Source organism: Lutra lutra, chromosome 6 (assembly GCF_902655055.1).
Source record: "Lutra lutra chromosome 6, mLutLut1.2, whole genome shotgun sequence".
NCBI classification, from domain to species: Eukaryota; Metazoa; Chordata; class Mammalia; order Carnivora; family Mustelidae; genus Lutra; species Lutra lutra.
In genome coordinates this window covers 84,507,276-84,534,456 of record NC_062283.1, presented here as the reverse complement: position 1 = coordinate 84,534,456, position 27,181 = coordinate 84,507,276, and the positions used below count along the sequence as shown (strand labels likewise).

At 37.5% G+C, this 27,181-nt stretch overlaps 1 protein-coding gene across 2 annotated transcripts; it reads left to right on the top strand.

The window, feature by feature from the left end:
- Positions 1–1,415: 1,415 nt before the first annotated feature.
- TAAR1 (trace amine associated receptor 1) lies at positions 1,416–27,181 on the top strand. Of its 2 annotated transcripts, XM_047734166.1 has the most exons (3): positions 1,416–1,487; positions 12,221–12,383; positions 24,440–27,181. In XM_047734166.1, the coding sequence occupies exon 3, from the start codon at positions 24,545–24,547 to the stop codon at positions 25,559–25,561; it is 1,017 nt and encodes a 338-aa protein (XP_047590122.1). In that variant the 5' UTR covers positions 1,416–1,487; positions 12,221–12,383; positions 24,440–24,544; the 3' UTR covers positions 25,562–27,181. The 2 variants fall into 2 exon arrangements, with proteins under 2 accessions (XP_047590122.1, XP_047590123.1); XM_047734167.1 differs by lacking the exons at positions 1,416–1,487; positions 12,221–12,383 and adding an exon at positions 19,958–20,380.

Below are 27,181 nucleotides of genomic sequence, written 5' to 3'. Positions count from 1 at the left end.
TCACTTGGCTCTTATACTGAAAATTAACTCCACATTCCTCACATTCTTCTGATTCTCTATTCTAGATGTCTTGGGCATACTCTAAATGCATGACCTTAATTTTAGTTTTTGAACAGAGTCCTAGATGCGGAAAATATTTTATATCCACTAGCAATACATAGGTAGCATGTTCTCATGTATAATAGGTTTAGTATCTTAAATACAGACAGTGCAAAACCAAATTTCTTTCTCTATGCTGTGCTTCCTCTTTACTATGGGTATTAGTCAGGATAGGCTAGCTTACTGTGCAGTAGGAAATAAAACCAAAAATTCTGCTGACTTAATAAGACAAAAGTTGCTTATTCAAAGTTGCTCTTGTTTATTTAAAGTCTACTCTAGGGAAGCCTCCTTGTCAAAGCTCAGAACCTCAGACTTTTTCATTATGTGTTGTTTTCTTATCAACCAATGCTCCCATCATCGCTGGAGCATGATAAAAGAAAATGGAGAAATTGCACACTGCTTTTTAAACGGTTTCATCCTTAGAGATACTTGTCATTTCCACTCGTATTTATTGGCCAAAGCAAGTGAGATGGCTATGCCAAATTTAGCGGCATAGGAAGTATAATTTCCCTGTGTGTCCAGGAAAGGGAAGAAATTCATAAATGTTGGTTAGTACTAGTAATGTCTATCACTGAACGTAAGTTCCTTAAAGGCATGTATCTTACATTCTTCTTCCACTTTGACATATTGAAATCACTCAATAAATGATTAATGTCTGCCATGAGTCACCAGGGCTGCAATTTATCATTCTTTTATTCTCCAACCTATAGTGATATTATACCCCTTGCCTCCTACCCCATTTTTTTGTTGTCAGCCCTCTGACCTGTCAGTTGCAAGCCAATACCACCAGTTTCTTTAAATTTTCTTGCCCTTGCCATTAATCTGAAGGAAACTTTATCTTCTTACCCAGAGTAGTAAAAACATCATTAATATCTTATGCATAGTGTTTTATAGTTTACAAGATGTTTTAACGTACATTTTCTTTTATTTTGCAAAGTTGGTGTATTTTTCCCCATTTTTACCTCAGAGAACAAAGTACTGTTTCCTAATCTCCTAACTTAATGTGTATAAGATCCTCAAACCAGAATCTTTTAATTTCATGTCCAGTGCTTTCACTAGTATTTTGGGTTACAAGTGGTTTCTCACACAACCACACTAGACTGTGGCTTTCTGGGAGACTCAGGGTTAATCTTGTCGGTTGAAACGCTGGACACTGATTATGTACTCTGATTATTAAAGCCAGTTTTTAATTGCATCCTTATGCAATTAAAATGCAGGAAGGGCTAAGGTGAAAGTATATGATTAATAATATATATATATATATCCCAGAACAAAGATTGAACTCAGTTGGTCATACCTGTTGAAATGGCATGGAGAATAAAAATTTGCCTTGAGAAACTGAGAGAAGACTGTGAACATAAAGAGTGGGGACTTTTCAGTCTTGGGAGGTAAGTTTAGAAGTATCAATGAATATGCTAACAGAAGGGTGAGCTTTTTTACTCTTTCTATTTGAAATCGGTTCCATATGGTGGTCTAGCCACAGAATTACAACAAGAGCTCTTATCAGTGTTAATAGCTATTTAGTTATCAATACCTTCTAGAAACCTTGAACTCCGGCCAAGGCAAATAAGGTCCACCTGTCAGTATGGTGGTAGATTACCTAATAAAAAGTTAATGTTTGGACGATGTGCTTTGTAGACATGTTGACTGGATAAACTTTGAATTGAGTTATGGAAATATTAGTATCCTAAAATACTCTTTTAACAGATTATGATGTTGATTTAACTGAAATTCATTGTGAACCAGTTGACTTTTTTCTTTCCATCTATGATAAAATTTCATCTTGCTCTATCAAAGACAATTACCGAGAGTTTATTTGCTATTGCAATATGAGTAAAAATTGATTGAAAAACATGCCATTGTGTGTACCTAGTTCTAGGAAAGTAGTTGTTGTAGAGATGGATTATAAAAGCATTATAGCAAGAAAATAAAATCTGATCGCCTGCAATTTTTCCTTAAGTACATATATAATTTAATTTTAACTGAAATAAAGATGTGAAAGTTATCTTCAGAGATTGTTGATAACAGTACACTGTAATGATATTACTGATTAAGACAATTACAAACACTATTTTGAAAAATGTTCTTTTTTAAAAAGATTTTATTTATTTATTTGAGGAGAAAGAGAGAGAGAGAGTGAGCACTGATCAGTGGGGAGGGGCAGAGGGAGAAGCAGGGAGCCTGATGAGAGACTCGATCCTGAGTCCCTGGGATCATGACCTCAGCTGAAGGCAGACGCTTAGCCAACTGAGCCATCCCGGTGCCCCCCTACCTTTTGAAAATGTTCTGAAATTACTATTTAGTACGTTATAATGTCATCTTGCTTAGCTTATAATTAGTAAGATTCCCTTCTCCACCTATCCATAGATGGATGTTAAGTGAAATTTTCATTAATGTAGTAATTATTTCAGTTTTTCCCTCTTCAGCTATTTGGAAGATATTGGGAATAAACTAGAGACTTCATGTAACACCCTTAGCATAGTGATGGGCCCAGGTTCAGTAAGTTATTCTGCCTCCCCTTTCTTTCTTCTCTCCTTCTCCTTTTTTTCCTCCTCCTTTTCTTTCTTTTCCTCCTTCACCACTGCTCTTTCCCCTCCATTTCCTCCTTATTTCTTTTTATTACTACTGACATTAACCAAGCTTAGGCTGCCCACTTGAGATGTTCAGGTTCTATCTTTAAGAGTTCCCAAAATGTGAAAGAAGTTTCCCAGCAGCACAGTGTGGGAAATTCACTATTGTAAATTGTTGTCCTAGTTTATCCCTCTTCTCTGCCTCCATGGGGAAAACAAACAAAAAGGACAAGAGAGTTGAAGTTATTTCATACTGGGTCATACTCCATTTCGGGGCCCTGGGGAGTAGAGATCCAGTATAAAAACCCAAATGTTGCCCTCTATAAGTCCAAGTGGCTATAATATCTGGGTCAGAGATTCAAGTTCAATAAGAAATTAACATTCAAAGTGAATGTAGTGTCTTAGGATAGGTTCAAAAAGAGAGAATATCCTTCCTGAAATGTATAAGCTAAATTCCCCCTGTATTCCATTCTTCTATTTGTGGTGCCAAGAGAATAGATATACAGACAATCCTCTAAGTCTCCTCCCTGTAATAGTCATGAAAATATTCAGGGTTGGTGGCATCAATATGCTTTTAGTTAACAGTCAACCTCTTTTCTGAAAGAAGTTTTCAGAGATTTCATGAGACCTGCTAACATTTGGTCTGTTCTCAGGGCTTTGAACTGAACACAATTTTTTTTTTAAATATTTTATTTATTTATTTATTTGTCAGAGAGGGAAAGAGAGAGATTGAGAGCGCACAAGCAGGCAGAGTGGCAGACAGAGATGGAGAGAGAAGCAGGCTCCCTGCTGAGCAAGGAGTCCAATGTGGGACTCGATCCCAGGACCCTGGGATCATGACCTAAGCCAAAGGCAGCGGCTTAACCAACTGAGCCACTCAGGCGTCCCTTGAACACAATTTTTGAAGTATCACTTTGCTTTTTAGCCTCTATACTATTATTAGTTTCCATAACTATTATTTACCAGTTTAGAAATTCCAGGGGATGTGCTAGGGCCTTAGGATATAAATGTTTCAGATATGCTGAGACACTTAGATATAAGTGGCCCCGGATACAATATTCAGCAGTAATGTAGAGATCTGCACGAAGATTAGTTCTATAGTCACATGACTCCCAACTAGATTCCATGCCCATGGATGGCTGCATGTCTTTTTCTAGGCTAGTAAAAGGCCTGTAACTAAACACTGTCTGCTAATACAGTTAAGAACTGATGAATTTTTTGGAGGGGGAAGGGTTCTATTTCCTGTCTGGATCTCTAAACTGCAAGCTCTACAACTCAGTTGTGTCAAGGCCACTGGAAGTGAACAGGGTGTGGGAAATTGAATCACTTTAATGGAACTCACTGAAGACAATTTATAAATCAGACTGTTTCTAGGTTTCTGCATAATGAGAGAAGTAAAAGAGTAGCAGAGACAAATGGAACTTCAGTTTGGGACCTGCCTTTGATTCCTGGCTTTGCCCCTTGCTGTTCTGAGACCAAATTCCTTAGCCACCTCGAGAATCAGTCTTTTTTAAAGGTGACATGCTAGCGTAGTGTCTGGCATACAGGAGGCATTCCATAAGGGATTGAGTGCTTATAACTAAGCCAGTTGGATACTCATATCAGAATACAGCATCTTTCACGAATCAAAACCTGCTTGGGAAACCCGAATACACTTGACCTCTGAACAACATGGGTTTGAAATGTGTGGGTCTGCTTACAGTCTTTTTTTTTTTTTTTTTTTGGATAAATACACTACAGAACTATAATTGTATTTTCCTTTATAATTGTATTTTTATTTATAATTGTATTTCATTATGTCATAATAACATTTTCTTCTCTCCAGCTTCCTTTATTGTAAGAACACAATATATAATACATGTAACGTGCAAAGTGGGGGTTAATCGACTGTGTTCTTGGTAAGACTTCCAGTCATACAGTAGGCTATTAGAAGTTAAGTTTCTGGAGATTCAAAAGTTATATACAGATGACATGACAGTAGATTCTTATAATACATATAGATATGCTTGCTAAAAATCATTTTAAAATGGTAGTACAGTTGCCTGAGTAGCTCAGTCGGTTGAGCGACCGACTCCTGGTTTTCAGCTAAGGTCATGATCTCGTGTGTTGTGGGATGGAGTCTTGCTTTGGGGTCCATGTTCAGTGGGGAGCCTGCTTGGGAATTCTCGCCTTCTGCCTCTCTCCCACATGCCTGCACACACGCTCTCTCTCTCTGAAATGAATAAAATAAATCTTTAAAAAATGATAGTAAATCATTGGAATACTTTCTGAAGTGGAGTGGAAAAATATTGTGGAATACTTTTCAGGAGGCCATGACAGTTTGCTGAATTGGTTTTATGTGCAATAGAAATGGTGCTGCCCAACTGACCATAGGCATGGCCCATGTCAGGACATGTCTAGGTCATGGCTATGTCCTAGACAATGCCAGGGCTCTGCTATGATTTCAGGGGCTTGAAGCCACATTGCTTAAACCAAGATCTTTGTCCCATCTGCCCCAAATTCCTTAAGTTGAGACATTCTTTTATGCATTGAAGACCTGGTTTGCTTAAGTCCTTTCAATGGCAAGTGTCTCTGGGCATGGTTGTATTTACTTTGCTGTTGAAAACTTGCCATCATTGGCCACCATTCACTGAAAAGATGAATTCACTGAAAAGATGAAAAGATGAATGGAAGGAAATGGGAGGGCATCTGAAAATAACGAAAGGTGGAAATGCTTCATATAAGTATCTTTGCTACATTTACTATAAATAATTGAGGGATGCTTAGGAAGTGAGAAGGCCCCCCACATCCGAGAATATTCCATAAGTCTAAGACGTTTCTGGAATAGTTTCCAAGTAATGACAAGTTATGCCTATGGTAACCTTACAAAGACGTTTATATAAATGGTTTCTTGCTATGATGACATTGTTTCCTCTTTATGTCAGTAAGCAATAGCCCAAAATATAAAATTCAAATGGAATTGTAAAGACTTTTCTTTTCCTTATTTTTGCCTCAATCAACTGATTTTTTCCCCCACTGCAAGTGTTATATCTACCATAGTAGAAACGTGTATGTGTAGCAGAATGGAAAGAAGGATCTTACCAGTAAAATGGTTTTGAGTCCCCATCATTTTGCTTTGATCGATGATATGAAACCCTATAGTATCTCTTCTATAATCTTTTTTTTAAAGATTTTATTTATTTATTTGACAAACAGAGATCACAAGTAGGCAGAGAGGCAGGCAGAGAGAGAGAGAGGAGGAAGCAGGCTCCCTGTTAAGCAGAGAGCCTGAGGCCCGGCTCGATCCCAAGACGCTGGGATCATGACCGGAGCTGAAGGCAGAGGCTTTAACTCACTGAGCCACCCAGGTGCCCCATCTCTTCTATAATCTCTATCAGGGATCAGTAAGCTCTTTCTTGCAGATACCAAGTTTTATCAGACAGAGCCACACCCACTCATTTATGTATCATCTGAGTACTTTCATGTTACAGTGACAGAATTGAATAGTTGCCATAACCCTATGGCCCTCAAAGCTTAAGGTATTTAGTATCTAGCTCTCTACCGAAACCATTTGTTGACTCCTCACTTATATGGTAAGGAAAACCTCTATGAATCTAAAAGTGGGTATTTTACTCCTTGCTTATGCATTTCATGACTTATGACCTTTTCTATGAATTTGATTCATTTATGGTGCTAGCTGGTTAAAGTACTCATCTTTTTCCATTATATTGGAAAGGAGTTCTTGTGCTAACTACATTCTACCTCAATACATCTGCTTTCGGTACATTTTTAATAGTTCGGAGCATTTAAAGTTATCTGCTTTGATACCTTGATTCTCTCTATGAGAACTGTCTTCAAATCCAACCCAAAATCTTCTTTCCACCTTATTACCTTCTTCCCACCTCTATGACCCAGAAGCTCTGTTCTCATAAGCTCGCTTGTGTTAAAGTTCTATTAATGTTAGTGGGTATAATCTTCTGAGAACTTTACTTCATTCATTGTTTACATTAACATCACCGTGGGAAATGTGACATAAAAGATACGGTTCCAATCAATTATTATAAGAAAATACAACAGAAGATATGATACTTGCATTTCAAAAGAAGATTTCCAGAGAGAACAACTTAATCCAAAGAAGCTACTGTAAAGAGGTGATTTCAGATTCCCTTGCTCGTTACTGGGAAAGACGGCTCAAGGCAGGTATATTGGGTTTATGGGGCGTTCAAATTATATCTCATCATTCTACCTAATTGCTTAGTATTTATGTGATGTGTATTCATGGGATGTATACAGGCCAGAGGACTGTAGAGTATCTAGCTTGAAAACTAAAAAGTATTGACCAAACTTACAATAGGAGAAAGATAGTTTGAAAAGACTCCTTGAAACATGATTTTTGCGAAGTGAGCCATAGATGTAGAAGCTGAGAAACAAGAGTAGCCAGACAAACCAATGCATTTCATGGCAGTTCAGAATTAGAGTGTAAACTCTTTTACCTTGAGGATAGGAATTCAGTCTTACTCATTGTATTACACACACTGAGCTCTGTGTCTGTCATGTAGCAGGTATGGTTGTCTCCTATGGCCTGTCTCCCTGGCTTGCAGTAGACGGCCTTCTTTCTGTGTCCTCACAAGGTCTTGCACATCTCTGGTGTCTCTGTGTGTCCAAATTCCTCTTCTTATAAAGACACTAGTTAGATCGCGCTGGGGCTCACCCGATCAGCTTCACCGTAATCTCGGACTTCCAGTTCCAAAATGATGAAAACACAAATGTCTGTTCTTAGGACTCAGAGCTCGGCCTGTGGCATTTGTTATGGCAGCCCTAGCAAACTAATTCACTGGAAAGAAAAGGAAGAGCAAGATGGGAGAATTCCTCTTATTTTTAATGCTCATCACTGCTTGTATTTCTGACCTCAGCCTGTGTCCCATCAAATTCCTCCCCTTTGGTCTGTCCTGGTGGCTGACAAATCCTTTCATGCTTATTCTAATCCAACTGATGTATTAATGCTTCTGCTGGGGAAAATAAAACCAAAACCATCTCTCAATCCAGAAAATCACCCCAAAAGCTAGAAGAGAAAGAAAACAATTTTGTTATTGAATAAGCATTGAACCAGAATGTAATGCACACCACAGGCAATCTACTAATAAACCGCGAAGATGGAACAAACTCTCACTCTTCTGTATAGCCCAGCAGATACCCCAGCCCACTGTGATGGCCAATTTTATGTGTCATTTTATGTGTCAACTTGACTGGGCCATGAAGTGCCCAGATATTTGGTAAAACATTATTCTGAGTGTTTCTGTAGATATATTTTTGGATGAGATTAACACTGAAATTGACAGACTGAGTAAAGTAGTTTGTCTTGCCTAATGTGGATGGGCCCCAACCAATCTGCTGAGGGACCGAACAAAACAAAAAGTCTGACCCTCCCTGAGGAAGAGAAGATTCTTTCTGCCTGATGCCTTTGAATCAGGATGTTGGCTTTTTTCTGCCTTGGACTCAGATGGAAACGTTGGTTCTTTCTGGATCTTGAGCCTGCTATCCTTTTGATTGAAACCTTGGGTCTCCAACAGGCTGGATCCCCACCCCTACAGATCCTGAGACTGGTCAGCCTTCATAACTGCATAACCCAACTTCCTATAATAAGTCTCTTTGCATATATATATATATATATATATATATATATATATATATATGTAACCTATTGGTTCTGCTTCTCTGGAGAATGATGACTAATACATAGATGTTCTCAAGATATACAATCACTAGTCCTCAAGGAAAAGCACTGACATCATTGTGTGTCCCACATAGTTCATCCTAAATACACTTGGTCGTTGGGGTGACCATCGTGTGAGCTAATTGACTTCAACCAAAGGAAAATTAAGCTCTTTACGACAAGAGGTGGTCTTGCACGTTGGGAGTGAGGTGTCCACTGAGGTTAGGCTCATCCCACAAAAACTGGGAGATAAGGATATTATCTTCCTTTATGTTTACATTTCAAAGAGTCGGTTCTCAGGTCCTTGAGCAAGACATTCCTGGGTCATAAAGTTGGCAAGAGGATTATGAAGATTTTAAAAATATTTATATACATTTCAAGGAGAGGGAAACTTGTACATCTTCTAAAGTAAATGCTTTAAGAAAAGGGAGCAAGCATCGGGGGAGGCAGAGTGTCTCATATTCAACAAGGAAAATTAAGCATCTGATTTTAAATTTATATTTGTCCTCTGAACCTCCCATTCCTTCAAACTAATATTCTATTTTTCTTTTTTCTTTCACTGTCACATGTCTCAAAAAGTTAATTTAATCCAGCGACCTCCCTTTTCTCACTACACACTATCTTCGTAATCTCATGAATCTAGCTTTTCTCTGGCCCTCTGACCCCTCCCCATGGTCCATAATACCGCATTGACATTGCTCCAAAATCACTAATGGCACTTTCTTTACCCTGTGGTCTTATCATCAATCCATGTGCTTTTTTGGTCACTTAGTATTTTATACTGTGACTCCATCTTAAACATTCTTTTTCCTCCCCTTGACTGTATTGTTTTATTTTTCTTCTCAATATCTAGAAGTATTTTCCACACATTTCCACCTTCCTCTCTCTTTCTTTCTGTCTCTGGGATTTTTTTAGTCCTCTATCACAGACAACTTCAGCTGTGACCACAAGAATTATGCCTTCCACAAGCGCCTGAGTGGCTCACGTGGTTAAGCGTCTGCCTTCAGCCCAAGTCATGATCCCAGGGTCCTGGGATGGAGCCCCGAGTCAGGCTGTCTGCTGGGCAGGGAGCCTGCTTCTCCCACTCCCTTTGCTCCTCCTTCTGCTTGTGCTCACTCTCTTGCTCTTGCTTTCTCTCTCTCAAATAAATAAATAAAAACTTAAAAAAAAAAAAGAATGATCCCTTCCAAATCATACTGTGGGTTCTCACTCACCTTGTGCTATACACATAAATATTCAGCTAGTCTGCTAGAAATCCCAGGCAGCCAACTGACCAGTCATTATTGAGCACACACTATGTGCCAGGTCCTGGGAACACAGCAGTAACAAAGCCTATATGGTCTCTGTTGTCATCTGTATGTAATCATGTAAGACACAATTGTTACCGATTAAATGATTTTAATTGCCCACTATGAAAATGTTTTATTAAGATTAAATATGAAGTTCTCATGTATATTTACCTATTTTAAATTTAGTCTGTTTGTGAAGTTCTCTGATTCAGCTATATGTGACCACCTTTTTGGTAATCTTTCCAGGTTACCTCATGAGGTTTCTAGATCTCTTAGATGCTCCCAAAATTCAGCCTTTCTAGTTCAAGTCAGCACTTTCTCTATGATACTGTATCTGTTTGCACATTTAACTCACCATTAGCTACATATTCCTAGAAGGAAGAATCATAATCATATTTTATCTCACAGGCTTGCCATTCAGGGATTGTTGGCTAAATAAATGTTCAGGTTAAAAGAAAGAATGTGACATAAAGAAAAAAGAAGACTTGCGGAGCAGTTTTGTAATTAACACAAATGAAATTATGAGAATTCCATATTCATGTAATACTTGGATTTAAAAAACCTTTAAAACTGAAAAATTAACTTAATTAGTAATTTATCATCATTCAGCCATCAAATATCTATGGAGCAAATGATTCGCAGGCACCATTTTAGGTGATGAGGAGACAGAATGAACAAAGCAGACGAGAGCTCTGGTTTTCTAGAGCATACTAAACTCCACTACATGAGGCATTGTGCTTGCTTGCAAAGAAAACTCACAAAATGATGTGTGTATGTTTCATTCAGGCAAACCTGGAACTCATGTTTGGAAAGATGAGTGATATTTTCTATTTATTGTTATAAGAAGTGAACTTGTATGTTATTTCTTGAACCAAGTTTAGTATCTGGAAGTTTCTGAAACAGGAGTTATATTCACCTAGTAAAATGTCAGCTTCAACTTAGTAAAGGGTAATTTTAATTTTATGTTTCTTTGTTTTTGCTGTGGCAGCTTTTGTTAATGGCTATTTAGACCATAGGTGACCCATTGTGTCGTGTCAGTGTTTCTGCAAGATGGATCTCAGTGGCTTCTTTCAGAAACCAATTAACCCAATAATCTGTTGCCATGAAAACGCTGTATAACCAACCACCCCAAAACTCAGTATCTTAAAATAATAGCAACTTATGTTCATGAATCTGTGGGGTCAGCTAGGGTGGCTCTGCCATATGTTTCCTATCCCTATGACCCAATCTGTTCCACATGTCTCTCATCCTTTTGGACCAGCAGGCTTCCTTGGGGCCTGGTCTCATCATGGGAGGGGCACCGAAGACAGTCGTAAATATGGGAGTCCTCCTCAAGACAAGGCTTAGAACTGGCACACTTTTATTTCTGTCTATATTCTTTTAGCCAAAAAAGTAAAGTGGCAAAGCTGAAGTTTGAAGGACAGGGAAGAAACATCCATTCTCAATGAAGAAAAGACATAAGTGTAGATGCGAGGAGAGTGAAGAATCAGGAACAGTAATAGTCTATCATAATGATCCTATGATTTCCTGTGGCAGAATAACAAATAGACATAGATGAGAAATTGCACTTGTGAAGCTAGTTATTTGGCTATTTTGAAGGATCTGGCTCCATGTGTGAGAGGGTCATTTTAGAAGTTTTGTTTAGAGGAATTAAAATATTGATGACCATCTCACCTCTAAAGCAGTGTTTCTATAATTGTGATTAGTAACATTATTGGGATATAAATCCCAATTATTAAAAAAAGAAAGTGGAAAATATCAGAACGGGTTGAATGAAGCATATTTTTTTTTTAAAGATTTTATTTATTTGATGTAGAGAGAGAGAGAGATCACGACTAGGCAGAGCAGCAGGCAGAGAGAAAGGGGGAAGCAGGCTCCCTGCTGAGTGGAGAGCCCGATGCGGGGCTCGTTCCCAGGACCCTGAGATCATGACCTGAGCTGAAGGCAGAGGCTTAATCCACTGAGCCACCCAGGCACCCCTGAATGAAGCATATTTTTAATGAAAACATTTAATAAGCATAAATAAGCACATGTTTTAATGAAAGCATTTGCTTCTGTTATGGATGCTTACCGACATGTATATTGAGTCATGATGTAAAATATTTTTCTTCCTATTGTGGTTAAAACAAAGTTTGGGAGAACCATTGTTTTAATTTATTTTCTATCCACAGGACGTTATTGGGCTTAAATACATATTAATTTTTCAAACTAGTCCTTTGGCAGGTAAAGTTACCTGTTTTGAAACTAAACTGCTTTTTTAGTGCTAGTTATTTCCTTTGTAAAGATGTCTAATGCAGGAGTACTTTTCTTTCAAATCCATCCACAATTAAGGCAGTTTTAACGAACATGTGTTTTTATATATATGCTGTTAACACCCATCACTGTGGTTACTGGTGGCCCATGTTTGAGATTATTTTTAAAGTAATGGTAATATTTACTTTCTCTATTTAGCTTGTTCACTGCTAGCTTCCTGATGCTGGTTTAGAATAAAAGCACCTCCCAGTTCCATGTATTAATACTATATTGTTACCTTGTTTCAGAAAGATTTATTATCGGCTTATCTTTTCCAGATTTTAATATTTGCATCACTTGCCTATGTGAACTGTGGCCTATTGGAGCACAGCAGTGGCTTTAGCCAGCAGCAGCCGTGCTGGGGACAGATGCAGTGGGTCTCCTCCCAAAGGCTGTTTCTTCTCCCAGTTCATCCACGCTTGTTGACTCTTGCCGGAGAAGGTAGGTCTCAATGCACTCAAAAGCCACAGCAAAAAGCAGGGACTAGCCTGGGGGTCCAGGGGATCTTTTATTGAGAGAATGCTGAAGACCATAAAAGTTATCCGTGGCTTGGTACTTACTCATACATTAAAATTTATGATTATTTAATAGAAAAGTTAACAAGGTTTCTGTAACTTAGTTACCTAAAACCTGTGTTAGTAAGAGAAGCTAAAACATAGTTATATATCTTTAAATAGCTCGCTTTATATGTGCTTTTAAAATGTTTCACGTTTATGAAAATTTCACCTATGGAAACCTAGGAGACTTAAAGTTGAAACATGATTTTTTATCTCCTTTTCTTGTAAATGAAGAAGGGCATTCCTTCTGTGCATGTTGGCTAGTTTTAACATTATGAAAAGGAACTTCACAGAGATTTGTACAGGTTTTAAAATTAAATTATTTGTTATTGTTATTGTATACTAAACTAGAGAACTAAAATCTTATTTGCACAAATATTATTTGGTGGGAAAAATCCTGGCCCATTGTTGAATGACTTCACTCTTTAGTGTATTGTGTGTGTGTGTCTTTTTGTGTCTACATGCCATATATTAGATTGATTAGTTTAAGAATCTTTTAGTTTGATGACTTAAATCTGATACATATTATCTTATGCAGGTCTACATAGCAGAAAAACTTTCAGGTATATTCTATTTACCTATTCATAATATTGCTGGAAATGGTTTTTTCTCTTATCTGTCAGGCCATGTTGATGAGTAAGCAAACAAATGGAATTTGCCATGCTTCCTGTTTCTTCAAGATAGAAACAGATTGTTTCCAATGATGTTTCCCATCAAGACTCACGCCTTAAATAACATTAACATTAAATAACATTAACATTATTTCTTTTGCCCTTTGACTTTTTCTCGCCTTTAAAATAAGTATTTTAGGGGTGCCTGTGTGGCTTAGTTGTTAAGCAACTGCCTTCAGCTCAGATCAAGATCCCAGGATCCTGGGATCGAGCTCCTCATTGGGCTCCCTGCCCAGCCTGAAGCCTGTTTCTCCCTCTCCCACTTCCCCTGCTTGTATTCCCTCTCTTGCTGTGTCTCTCTCTCTTATTTTATTAATAAATAAATAAATAAAATCTTTTAAAAATAAGATAAAATAAGTATTTTCCAGGGTGTCTGGATGGCTCAGTAGTGCTGGGCTCTCTACTCAGTGGAGAGCCTGCTTCTCTCTCTTCCTCTGCTGCTCCCCTGCTTGTGCTTTTTTGCTGGTTCTTGCTCTATTGCAAATAAATAAATAAAATCTCAAAAAAATAAAATAAGTATTTTTCAAAAATATTTTAGTATTTTAATAAGGAATACTGGGTAAATTACGGAGCTGCAAACATACTTTTGGAATAAAATTGTTATCAACTTTATTTCTAATTATATTTCTAAATTTATATAGAACAAAAACAGGATATGGGTTCAGCTCAGAAATTCAGCAAAAATTTAATTTTAATATAATGTTAAAATGGATCAATAACTCATATAGAGAATTATACAAGCACAAAATCACAAATTGTATAATTTGTTACTTGTTATTCACCAATAGTTTTTTTGAGTTTCATTAAACTTTCGTTTAGAGCAATTCATAGACAATCCATTTAATTTTATTAGATAATTTTTTCTAGTTATGAAAGTGAGACATTCTCATAGTAGAAAACTTGGGATATGTAGAAATTAGGGAGAAGAAAGTAAAAGTTGGTTATTTTGCCAACCAGGAAAAGTTTTGCTACAATTTGATATTATTTCTCTTTTATGTTGTTGTTTAATTTTAATTTTTTTAAATTTTAATCTTACCATCTCTGAATTAAGGATGCTAAGCATTTGGAGTGTACCATTTCATACATATTTTCCATGCTTATACAAATATGTGTGTGTGTCAGTATGAGTGTCTCTGGACATGATATTTTAAAACATTTTGCAAATTCTTTTTTTTCTTACTTGATAAGATATCATTGACATCTTTCTATATCTGTACATTAAAAAACCCAACTCATTTAATTAACATCTTATTTTCTTAAGATTCATTATTTATTTATTTATTTATTTGAGAGGGAGAGAGAGACAGAATGAGTGGGGGAAGGGGCAGAGGAACAAGCAGACTCCCTGTGGAACAGGGACCCTACTGTGGGGCTTGATCCCTGGTCCCTGGGATCATAACCTGAGCCAAAGGTAGGTGCTTAACCAACTGAGCCACCCAGGTGCCCTAATTTAACATTTTATTGAACATACATCATGTCTACTGCTGTGTGTGTCTGATGGAAGTTCAGACTATTTTTTTTTTAAAGATTTTATTTATTTATTTGACAGAGAGAGATCACAAGTAGATGGAGAGGCAGGCAGAGAGAGAGAGAGAGGGAAGCAGGATCTCTGCCGAGCAGAGAACCTGATGCGGGACTCGATCCCAGGACCCTGAGATCATGACCTGAGCCGAAGGCAGCGGCTTAACCCACTGAGCCACCCAGGCGCCCGGAAGTTCAGACTATTTTAGTTTTTACTTCTGCTGCTGTTACAAAAACTGCTGCTGGGTTGAACAACATAGGCATTTTAAACTTTAAAAAATACTGCTAGAGAAACTTGCCAAAATAAAAGATTAGCTGTACATTTTGTCATCTTGTCAAGATGTTTAACTTGCTAGCCCCTTACCAACCTGATAAAAACTGGAGGACATTGAGATAGTTGAGAATTTAAGTTACAGATTAACATTGTTTTTTTGAAATACATATTTTTCATTTCAAAAATCCTTATATAACCAGCATTATTTGTGTCCTATAATCATAATTCTTTTTGATTTAAAATAAATCTTAATTTAGATAATATTACTCACAGTTGTTGCTTTTATTCTTCATCTCTTGTTAATTAGAAATTCTTGGTTTGGTTTAATTTTTATACTGTTAGAGTATTTCCTAGAGTTTCTCAGAAGGTAGTTATAAATGCATTATTTGCTATCTTTCTTTTTTGCCTTCCTATGACTACCATTTTGGCTGAATATAGGACTGTTGAGTTGCTATTTCCTGAAGAGTTTCTAAACTCATTCCACTGTCTTCTGGTTTCTAAAATTACAAATAAATCCTATGGTAGCCAAATCATCTTTCCTTCTTTGTTTTTTTAAAGCAGCATTGTTGACATATAATTGATATGTAAAAAACTGTATACATTTAACACACATGACTTGAGAGTTTGCAGAGATGCAAATACCTGTAATACTATCACCACAATGAAAGAATTTCTAACTGATTGGTTATAACATTTTCTTTCTTATCTTTGGAATCAGAGCTGGACTAAGTGCATGTGCCTTACTTTACTAGGGCCCCAGGGGGAACAGAAATGAGCTAATGAACTCCTCAGCTCATTGGTTCATTCATCCAAGCCTTTATTCATTTTTGTTCTCAGTGCATGTTCTAGACATTTCCCAGACCCTGAAGCTATGGCAGTTACTAAAACAGCCCATTCCCTTATGACATACTAACCCCTCTTTGTTTTGTTTCATCTTGTTTCTTCCCTGTTGATCCCCCTTGTCCATTCCTCTTCCTTTCCTTCTGCCTATAATAACCCTTTACTATCCATTTTCATATTGATTTAAATATATGTATATTCTTGTAAAGGTTTCCTGATACCTTTTACACATTTCCTTAACATGTCTATACCATTCCTTTCAGATGTTTATTTATTTGATAAACACTAGGCACAGGATGCTATTGTAAACACTTTATGAATATTAACTCATTCCAGACTTATAACAGTCCAGAAACTAGATTTCCCTTTTTTTTTTTTTTTTAACTTTTTTACTTTTGTTTGCACAAGAAAACTGTAGCCTCAAGAGATTGGATAACCTGTCCAAAGGCAGAGAATAGGTGAATGGCCAGGCCTGCCTGGACTTAAACAGACACAGTAGACACTAGAGGCCACACTCTTCAGCACTCAGCTCCAACTTGACAAATTCAAAACTCAACTCCTGATTTCTTTCTGCTCCTTGCCATTCTCCAACCACCATCTTTTCCATCTCAGTCAGTGGGAGCCCCCCTTTCAAGCTGCTCAAACCAAAAGCCTTGCTATTTCCCTGGAAAACTTCCTCCTGCGCTCAGTCATCTGTAAATCCTGCCTGCTGTACCTTCAGAACATTTCCAAACTTGGCCACTCCTATCCACACTTACCACCCTTGCTATGTTCAAACCATCATCTTCCCTCACCAGCGTACAGTGGCAGCTTCTCTCGCCTTCGTCCTTACCCTCTGCCTCTGTTCTCAGCACAGCAGTCGGGGTGCATCTGTCAGAACCTGTCAGATCATGTTGTTGGGTTCAAAACCCACCAGGAACTTCCTTTTTCACTCAAAGGCAAAGCTAAAATTCTTACTGGGACCTGTAGGGACCTACTCAGTGTAGTTTTGTACAGCATCCCTACTTTCCCCATCCCTTTTTCTCTGCTTTGCTGGCTCTGCTCCAACCACATTGACATCTCGTAATTTTGCAGACACACTAAAGCATGTTTCCATCTCAGGGCCTTTGAGCTGGCTGTCTCCTCTCCCCAGATTGCTCTTCCCCTACATATCCATGTGGTTAGCTCCTCAGTTCCTTCAGGTATTTCATTCAGAGTCAGCTTCTTATTTAACTTTTCCATGGCTCCCTTATCCTGAGGTTCAGTCCTCTCCCCAAACATTGCAACTGTCTCTTCTCTTCTTTATTTTTTCACCTTAGCAAACACTACAATCTAACTTATTATTTATTGTTCATGTTTATTGTCTGTGTCCCCCATGCACACTGGAATGTAGGTTCCTCAGGGGCAAGAAGTTTAGTTGTGTCTGTTCACCCCAGGACCTAGTGTCTGATGGAGCGAAGTCATTCACTCCATATTTGTGAAAAAGAATGAGTGAATTTCTCTTTCTTTGTATTGTAGCTTAGCATGTGTGATACTCTTCCATTTGATTCCCAGGGTCAGTGATTTAGTCTTTAGCTGTGATTATTCTCTTTTATAAATTCTTTATGGATACCTGATATCATTTCTTTTGGTTGTAAAACCTTTTCTGTGTGCTAATTTGATGTTCTTGTGTGTTTTTACTAAATGTTTTTTTAAAGTTCTCACTTTTCTGCCTCTAGAGTAGCTGCCCACTTTTTCTAATTGACTTGACTCCTCTTGGTGCTGCTACTGCTATTTTCTTAAATGAATTATGAACTCTGAGAGGTCTTATCAGGGGTGTACACATTGTTGGCAGGCCAGGCTGTCAAAGTCTCTTGGGTGGAAGCTTTTCTCTCACTGGCAAGGCTGTTTACAATACTTGCTTCCAGTTTGTAAATGGTATTTTAGAGGTATTTTTCCTCAAACTTGCTTTTAAAAAATGTGTCTCTTCATCAATTGCATTTCAATTTTAAAGGAAGAACTATTTTATTGTATTATATATTTTTAAATATTTTATATATTTATTTGAAAGAGAGTCAGAGAGAGCACAAGCAGGGGGAGCTGTAGAGGGAGAGAGAGAAGCAGACTCCCCTCTGAGAAAGGACCCCTCTCCTCAACATGGACATGGGGTTCGATCCCAGAGTCAGATGCTTACTGACTAAGCCACCCAGGTGCCCCTGCCAGAATTATTTTAAACTCAGTCCTCTGATTTGCAAAAGCTAATTTTTAGTCTTTTTACGGCTTCATTTCCAAATTCTTGAGATCCTAAATCTCATGACTTCCACAAGCAACTGATGTTTCTCAGCAAATATATATATATATATATATTTTTTTTTTCAAAAGGAATACATGGGTAGAATGTTTTATGAACATTGGAATATAGTAAACCATCTTTCACAGTCCATAAGTACATTTCCTGTGTGTAAAAATCTCTAGTTTCAAATTTTTCTTCTCATAGCTCTCTGTATACTTGAGGTCAGCCTTATTTTTGTTCCTGTGAAGGTACATTATTTTGGGGTTTGGGATTTGTAGGAAGATAACAAATTATATTTACTGTATTCTCAAGTTAAATTTTCGACTGTATTGATGGTGAATAAATGAACTACTTACCAGGTAACTTTAAATAGAGAAGAAAATGAGCTAACCTGGCAAATATCAGCCATCTTAGTTTCTCCAGAAACTCTGACAGGGACACACAGCCTCTGGCCATAATCTCACAGCCGAGTGGGGTCTTGATAGATTAGAAAGTTTAGGCGTGCTACACCCTCTGTTCTTTTAATGGGGCCTTGAAAACTCTTTTGGAAGATCTCATTCTAAGCATTATTTTTCCATTTTAGGGCTGGTTAATAACATCCTACTTTCTTGGTTCTGGAACCAAATCCAGGATCAGCAAGTTTCTGGTCCCATCTATTTGGAGAGGGCAATTATGGTCTCTAAACAGACTTGAGGACTATTTACTGGATTCACACAGATTGTATGGCTTTTTCCTAGCATACTTTAAATCCTTTATCTCCTTTGAGCATCATAGACTCATTAGCTCAAGTGGTCGCATTGGGTGACTGTTTTTTTAGGACACTCAAAGGTCACATACTGGTCAAGCAAGAATCATCTGAAACTTTGAATGTTTACCAAAAGTTTGAGTACAATAGTTTATGTAGGACCATACAATTTTTTATAACATTATCTAGGAGCAGTAGAACAATCATAAGACAACAATCTATTTGGGTTAAAACAAAGTTTAGTTGCAATTTTAGGTCCATATTACTTTTAAATTCCCTCTCTCAAATCAGTCAGGGTATTATACACTTCAGAGATTTTCTTATAAAAAGCAAGTACAGAATATCCATGGAAAGTTCTAGAACAAAAATGAAATCCTGAGTTATAATGTTTCATTTCTCTATCCCTCATTTTATATTATGTGCTAACTACAAAGTCACCACCTAAAGGAAACACAAAGTCAATGAAAAAATCTGAACAAGCCAACAAGGCATTGACATTCTGGCTTCTATCTGGATCAAGGACAGTTGTTTATTCTTAGATTCCTTTAAGGTATCAAGTGGTCTCGGGCTTGAATTCCCCAGGAATTTAACCGCTCTGTTTCCTGCTAGGAAACTGCTTTTGCATTTCTATCTGGCTTTGTGTGTTTGGGTAAGGACATGCCAGGAGGTTCTAAACTGTTGTGGCTCCAGGCCATTCTACTGTTGTTTACCTTGAATAACTGCCAGTTTCCTTGGGTTAAGGGGTGGAAGTTCTTGATGTCTCCCTAAATGTACTTTGGAGCTCAGGTGACTTTCTCCTGTAGGGTTGTGACATGCTGAGAAATTCCTCATCTAGGCTTGTGTGGCTTCTGCCTCTCCCTGGTTCTGTTCCCATGGGCAGCCGTGATTGCTGTTTTAAAAGTTATGACTTTGGAGGGCGCCTGGGTGGCTCAGTGGGTTAAGCCGCTGCCTTCGGCTCAGGTCATGATCTCAGGGTCCTGGGATCGAGTCCCGCGTCGGGCTCTCTGCTCAGCAGGGAGCCTGCTTCCCTCTCTCTCTCTCTCTGCCTGCCTCTCTGTCTACTTGTGATCACTCTCTGTCAAATAAATAAATAAAATCTTTAAAAAAAAATAAATAAAAAAATAAAAGTTATGACTTTGGAGGTGGGCCCGGTGGCGCCCCATGTCCCCAACCTCGCCTTCTCTGGAGCTCCACTGTAGGTGCTGGACGCCAAAGTACCAGGCCTGGGAGGTGTTCAACAGCGCTAAGAAACTACCTTGCTGGCCCTACGGAGGCGTGTGTGGTTCTCAAAAACTGGCATTCTGATGGGGGAGTTCGTGTGTTAAAGTTAACAGTGATTTAGTTTGTTTGGTGCAAAGAACAGACCAAGCCCGAGTCGTATAAAAGATTGAGAAATTCCACAGTCTACTAATGCAACTTCTGGGAACCAAGGAACGCTGCACTGTTGCCATGGAAACGGACAGAAGGGTTTGAAATGAAGATCCTCAAGTTCTTAGGAAGTAAATATCTTTTGAAACTGAAAAAGTGTTGTGAAAGAGAATACTTCATGTAACTAAGTGGACTCTTCAGAAGCCGGGAGGTCATTTTTTTGTACTTGTTTCTTAATGTTTACTTTAGAGGGCTAGGAATGTTTTCAGATAGAAAGCCTTTATTTATTTTTGGAACTTGAACACAAAATGCATCTGTGTTTGGAAACTTTTTGCAGTTTGATGTTGGGCAAAATACATAATTATTCTCTGACCAGTTTGTATCAGTAATCTGAAAATGATGTATCAATAGAAGGCAATTTTTCTTTAAAACAAAAACAAAAACAAAAACCTATGACTTTCTCCTCTGTGCTCCATGATTACTTTTTCAAGGAGCCCTGTGGGTCCCCTCCCTTGACTTTATAACTAATTATTACAGCTGATGGCAAACGGAATGAGTTTCTCCTCTGCTTAGCATTGTCTGTGGAACACTTTCCACACCATCCACAGAATGGATTCATATTCTTTACCTTTTCTGAAAGAATGATGAGGAGGGAACCAATCCTCTCCTTGGCTTTGAAGCTAGGTGCTCAAGTCAAGACTCTAGAATTAAACTAGAAAGGCAGGGAAAAAAGAAAAGAATCAGGGAAACCAGTCGAGAGGCTACTAATTTGACAGTGGTTAGTGGCTGGGACCATGAGAACTGGTCCAATTATGGATATATTTTCAATGAAGTGTCAAGATACTTACTGATGGATTAGCTATATTATTGAGTGTGAGAGAGAGAGTCAATAATTACTTCAAGGTTTAGGACCGAGGATTTGCAAGAACGAAGTTGCCATTTTTTGAGATGTGTGGAAAGGAAAAGGAGCTGGGCACATGTTGTGGAGAAGACTGGAGGCTTTAGATATAGTAAATGGTGATATTCTCTAGACAGCAGGAAATGTTTGTCCAGAGTGTGGGGTTGGGAGAGGTCATGGCTGGAGTTATTTATTTGAAACTCCTCAGCATATAGATTAGTTTAAGGCCAGAAGACTGTAAGAAATCACCTAGGGAGCAGACCTCAGTAGAGAAGAGAACCAAGGACTAGCCTCAGGGCAAGTGAGTTGAAGAACTGGCAATGGAAGCTAGAAAGAGTAACCATTGAATTCAGAGCTGCAAATGGAAGGGATTGTTTCAAGAAGCATCTAAGGGGTCAAGCAAGGAGAAGCCTGAGAATTTAGCACTGGGGTTAGTAACCTAGGACAAGATTAAAAGACGGTTTGGGGCTCTTGGCCTTAGTGCCATTTTCTTGGAAACCTCTGCACCATGAAAGCCAAGCAGAGGAAGCAGCACAAGCACAGGTTGAAGGGTAGAAGAAGGAAGATGGACCAGAGGACCAAGTAAAGCTCTGGCTTGTACACCCGTGGAAGCCACAGGAGCAGAAATAAAGAAAACCAGAAGCCAGCGACACTAGTACCAATTTGTGGACTGCATGCCTATTGTCTAGAACTTGATTCAGTGGATTCAGAACATCCATTGCCATCTGATCACAATGACCACCTTTGAGAGACACATGTCACTCATACCAAAACAGTCCCTTTTGGTCCTTTGCCCTGGACCTGTGACTTTCTGGACAAATTCTCTTTTCATTTGTGCCTGAATGTAACACATGTACAATAAACCATCTCTTCTACTGTCTTAGCTGAAAAAAAAAAACTGTTTTGGTAGAGTGTTGACAAAAATCTCTTAGAGCTAGAGTGTATTCAAAAGGCTAGTAGATGAATGAAAGACAAAGAGTGTAAATGACTTTCAAAAAGAGGTTTTGTTTTGTTTTCCTTTCTCATAAAGTGGAAGTAAAAGGGGATCTTCTGAAGATGTGAAATTAAAAATAATTCTTTTTGAGGAATTTATTGTTTTTATGGAAGAGTACTACTATTTGAAGGGATTGGAGGATAGGTGTTTTAAATTTATTAAAATATGCATTTTCATAGCTAGATATTTTATTTATTTTTATTCCTCCAGTTCCAGTTATGGGTACATTTAAATTTTTATGTAGTCTTGATCTAAACTGTCAGCTCAGAGGCAATGAGAGGAAATGAAAAGGAAGGCAGACTCTGAGAATATTCTAAGACTTGTTGCTCTTTTCTAGCATTTCAACACAGTGCAGGTTGTTTATTGAGTGCCAGAAATTCCCATTCTTTTTCCAAATTCTCTCTCCTTCTCTTCATATACACTTATACATACATATATATTTATACATACCATATATATATACACATATACATATATATATTTCAAAATATATTGAAAATTCCAGAATTTAGTTGAGATCACAGAATCATATAGAAACAGAGGGGATTTTTTAAAAAGATTTATTTATTTATTTTTAGAGAGACAAAGAAAGAGAGTATACACTCCAGTGGAGGGAGGGACAGAGGAAGAGGGAGAAGGAGAGAAAGACTTAGGTTGGGGGGAAGGGTCTCAAACTCATGATCCTGAGATCCTGACCTGAGCCTAAATCAAGAAGCTCACACTTAACTGACTATGTCACCCAGGCACCCCCAAAGAGGATATTTTTAAACTAGCTCTCATGGAGCCTTGGGTTCCTTAATGGGCATGAGGAGGAAGAAGGTGCCATCTCTGTTTTAACCAGATTTTACTTTGGTTTTAAAATTGGGAATGAATGAAAAAAAAAAATTAATGGGCTTCAGAGCTTTAAGAAAAAAAAAAAAAAAAAAAGAGCTCCAGTGCCATGCCCACAGCACACACTGAAGCTCAGGTTCCCTGGGTTCTGACCTCAGCCATCTTTTCCTTGCACCACATCATGTCTTTACCACAGACTTTGGTCTGTGTATTTAAAATCCTTAAAAACTGAGACCATAATATCACACTTCATTAATAGATATCACTTTTCAAGAGATCTTTTGTTCTTATATGAAAGTTCAAAGTTTAATGAAAATAATTTATCTGAATTGATCCTTTCTGCTGTGGGAAAAAATGTGGATTAATAAAAAAGAATGGAAAGAAGACTTGATCCTTTCTGCCACGGAAAGAAAATGTGGATTAACAAAAAAGAAACTATACTAGTAATTGATACCTCAGGTCATGTTCTACTTTCAGTGGTTTCATGAACGAAAGCTCAAATTCTTGCCAGTATAATTACATTAACAAAATGTCATATCTCTGGAAAACGTCATATCTTTCTTATAAGCAATAATGTTTACTTTGTAGATGAAAAAAGGTTAAATGAAGTAATGCTTGGAATATATGTATAAGTGCTTTGCAAACCAGAAGTAAATGTATGTAAGCTTCTTTCCATTACAGTTAACTAGAAAATAAGAAATATCTTATATTTTATCAAGTACAAAAGCATACACTAGCAGATATTATTGTGTACAAGAGATGCATTTAAAATATTTCACTTTTCGGTGGATGGAACTAGAGGGTATCATGCTTAGCGAAATAAGTCAATCGGAGAAAGACAACTATCATATGATCTCCCTGATATGAGGGAGAGGAGATGCAACATGGGGGGTTAAGGGGGTAGGAGAAGAGTAAATGAAAGAAGATGGGATTGGAGGGAGACAAACCATAAGTGACTCTTAATCTCACAAAACAAACTGAGGGCTGATGGGGGGAGGGGGGTTGGGAGAGGGGGGGTGGGGTTATGGACATTGGGGAGGGTATGTGCTATGGTGAGTGCTGTGAAGTGTGTAAACCTGGTGATTCACAGACCTGTACCCCTGGGGATAAAAATATATTATATGTTTATAAAAAAAAATTCACTTTTCCTCTGGAACATATTTGAATTCTAAAATTTCTGGCAATTTATATGTACCCTGTAGAATATAAACTTTCCCCACAAGACTTTCTTTTGAACAAAGACTATTTCCATAGATTGAAGCATATGAAAAATTCATCATTTGACCTTCTCTAACCAAAAAAAAGTGTCAGTTTCATGTATTTCAATCTAATAATTCAACTTTTCATTTCTAGCACCATTATCCAACGAGGAGATGTTAAAAAAGTTATTGAACTGACCTATGGAACTAAACTTAGGAATAAAAGCTCTTTCTAAAATAATGACTTTTCAGCAAGAAGTAATAGTGAGTATGCTAGAAGTGAAAAGAATCAAATTTTCAATGATTCTCTCCCTCTCTTTTTTTTTTCCTCCCAGATTTCTGGAATAGGTATATAGAAGTAAAAGAATGAACCCAAACCTGATTATGGATTTCAAAGAAAGATTCCTCAATACACAAAGGAAGAAATAAACTGGTAGAAAACCCTCAGGAACAATGTCTTTTTGCCACAATATAATTAATATTTCCTGTGTGAAAAGCAGCAGGTCGAATGATGTCCGTGCTTCCCTGTATAGTTTAATGGTGCTCATAATTCTGACCACACTCATTGGCAATCTGATAGTCATTATTTCCATATCACACTTCAAGCAACTTCATACCCCAACTAATTGGCTCATTCATTCCATGGCCACTGTGGACTTTCTGCTGGGGTGCCTGGTCATGCCCTATAGCATGGTCAGATCTGTTGAGCATGGCTGGTACTTTGGAGAAGTCTTCTGTAAAATTCACACCAGCACTGACATTATGCTGAGCTCAGCATCCATTTTCCACTTGTCCTTCATTTCCATTGACCGCTACTATGCTGTGTGTGATCCATTGAGATACAAAGCCAAAATCAGTATCTTGGTTATCTTTGTGATGATCTTCATTAGTTGGAGTGTTCCTGCTCTTTTTGCATTTGGAATGATTTTTCTGGAGCTAAACTTCAAAGGAGCTGAAGAGATGTATTATAAATACATTCACTGCATAGGGGGTTGCTCCGTCTTCTTTAGCAAAACATCTGGGGTACTGGCCTTTATGACTTCTTTCTATATACCTGGATCTATTATGTTGTGTGTCTATTCCAGAATATATTTCATAGCTCAGAGACAGGCAAAATCAATTCATGATGCAAATCAGAAGTTTCAAATTGGATTGGAAGAAAAAAATGGAATGTTACAAAGCAAAGAAAGGAAAGCTGCAAAGACTTTAGGGATTGTGATGGGAGTTTTCTTAATATGCTGGTGTCCTTTCTTTGTCTGCATGGTCATGGATCCTTTCCTGGACTATAGCATTCCACCCACATTGAATGATGCATTGATTTGGTTTGGGTACTTGAACTCTACGTTCAATCCAATGGTTTATGCTTTTTTCTATCCTTGGTTCAGAAAAGCACTGAAGTTGATTCTATTTGGTAAAATTTTCCAAAAAGATTCGTGTAGGTATAAACTATTTTTAGAATCACATCCATAGAATTATTATATTTACTGCTTACTGTTTTGCAAAACAGGTGGTGATCATATTTATGACCACAACATAATCAACCACATGGACCAATTGCAGGGTCTTTTATCAGTTATTTGAACCAAAGAACAAATAATAAGATAGAATTCTTACATTTCCCTTCCTGTTTGAGATGTAATAGATGTGATCTTTGCCATTCTTACTATCCACACTGAGGCTTTGCAAGTCCACAATTGGAGGCTCTACATGAAAGAATTTTCCAGGCCTTACATGAACTGCTATGAAATTGCCAGAAGTACCTTACTCATCTGTTCAGGGAATGCATTTGGGAATGCAAATTAGAATGGCTTTGTCATTCATTTTCTTGACTATAAATGCTTTTTTGTAAAATCAAAGAAAGTACACATTAAATGTTATTGAATAATTGTTTATGCATGATTTGCCATTTTTCATGAATCCTTATTAATATATATTCCAATTTTTAAGTATCTTAATTCTCCTCTTTTTATAATAGGTTGTCTTGATTTCAAAAAAGTTGCAAAAAAAAATCAGAAAAAAAATCATACAGAAATGAAATGAAAATAAAGATATCACTCATAGCTTGTCTCCTGAAAGAACTATATCATTTAAAATTCTTAAAAATGTAATATTTTGGTGACTCTATAATGTTACATTGTATGAATCTACAAAGATTTTTTTTTTTTTTTTTTTCCCAAAATGCGGGGCTTGAACTCATGGCCCTGAGATCAAGGCCAGAGCTAAAATCAAGAGTTAGTTTATTTAACTGACTGAGCCAACCAGGCACCTCCAAAGATTTTTTTTTAAACCATTTCCCTATTGTTGACCACTTTGATTTCAATTTTTTTTTTTTAATGATAGAAATTAAACCAAATTTCTGTCTGTTACTTGTTATTGAAGGTTATAAAAGTGTCTGGAAGGATTTTACCATAGTTCAAGGTTGTGCCTGGTATGACAGGACTCAAAATACAAGCTCTATGAAGTAAAACAGAATCACTTGTTGGACTCCAGGCTGCACCAAAAGAGAAGCAGCCATCAGGGATGAACATGAGGTATAATCAGAATAGACATGCCATACCTATTAAGATGGCATATACAAAAAGACAAAGAGGAACAAATGGTGGTTTCAAGTAAGATTCTTGATTATAAGCATTGATTTCCAATTGTACTGCTTCTCATACACACTTCATGCAGTCTGTTGCATGTTGAGTAGCCCTAGTGATTTGGATTTATTTATTTAATAACAATGACTTAGGTTCATGAGAAGATTAAGTTAAGGCAGCTAATTTGAAATGAAATTATAGAGCAATTTCCTGCATCCAAGTTTCTGTTCACAGACTGGATGATCTCTGAGGATATGTTAAATCCTTCCATTGCTCATGGTCTGTTTCAGGACTGTGTATAATGTTTTAACTATTGGACTAGATTTTTGTTCTGGGACATTTACTTTTTCATTTAATTTAAAGTAAGACAAATTGTTGCTAATTACTCCTCGTGTCAAAAACTACCTTGACTTTTTTTCACCCATGAGATCACTTTGTCAGATTTTAAAAAATGAACAAAAGGGGTGCCTGGGTGGCCCAGTTGGTTAAGCATTTGACTTAGGCTCAA

Excerpts from the sequence above, each read along its gene's own strand:
- TAAR1 (XM_047734166.1), top strand. The coding sequence starts at position 24,545 with ATGTCTTTTTGCCACAATATAATTAATATTTCCTGTGTGAAAAGCAGC.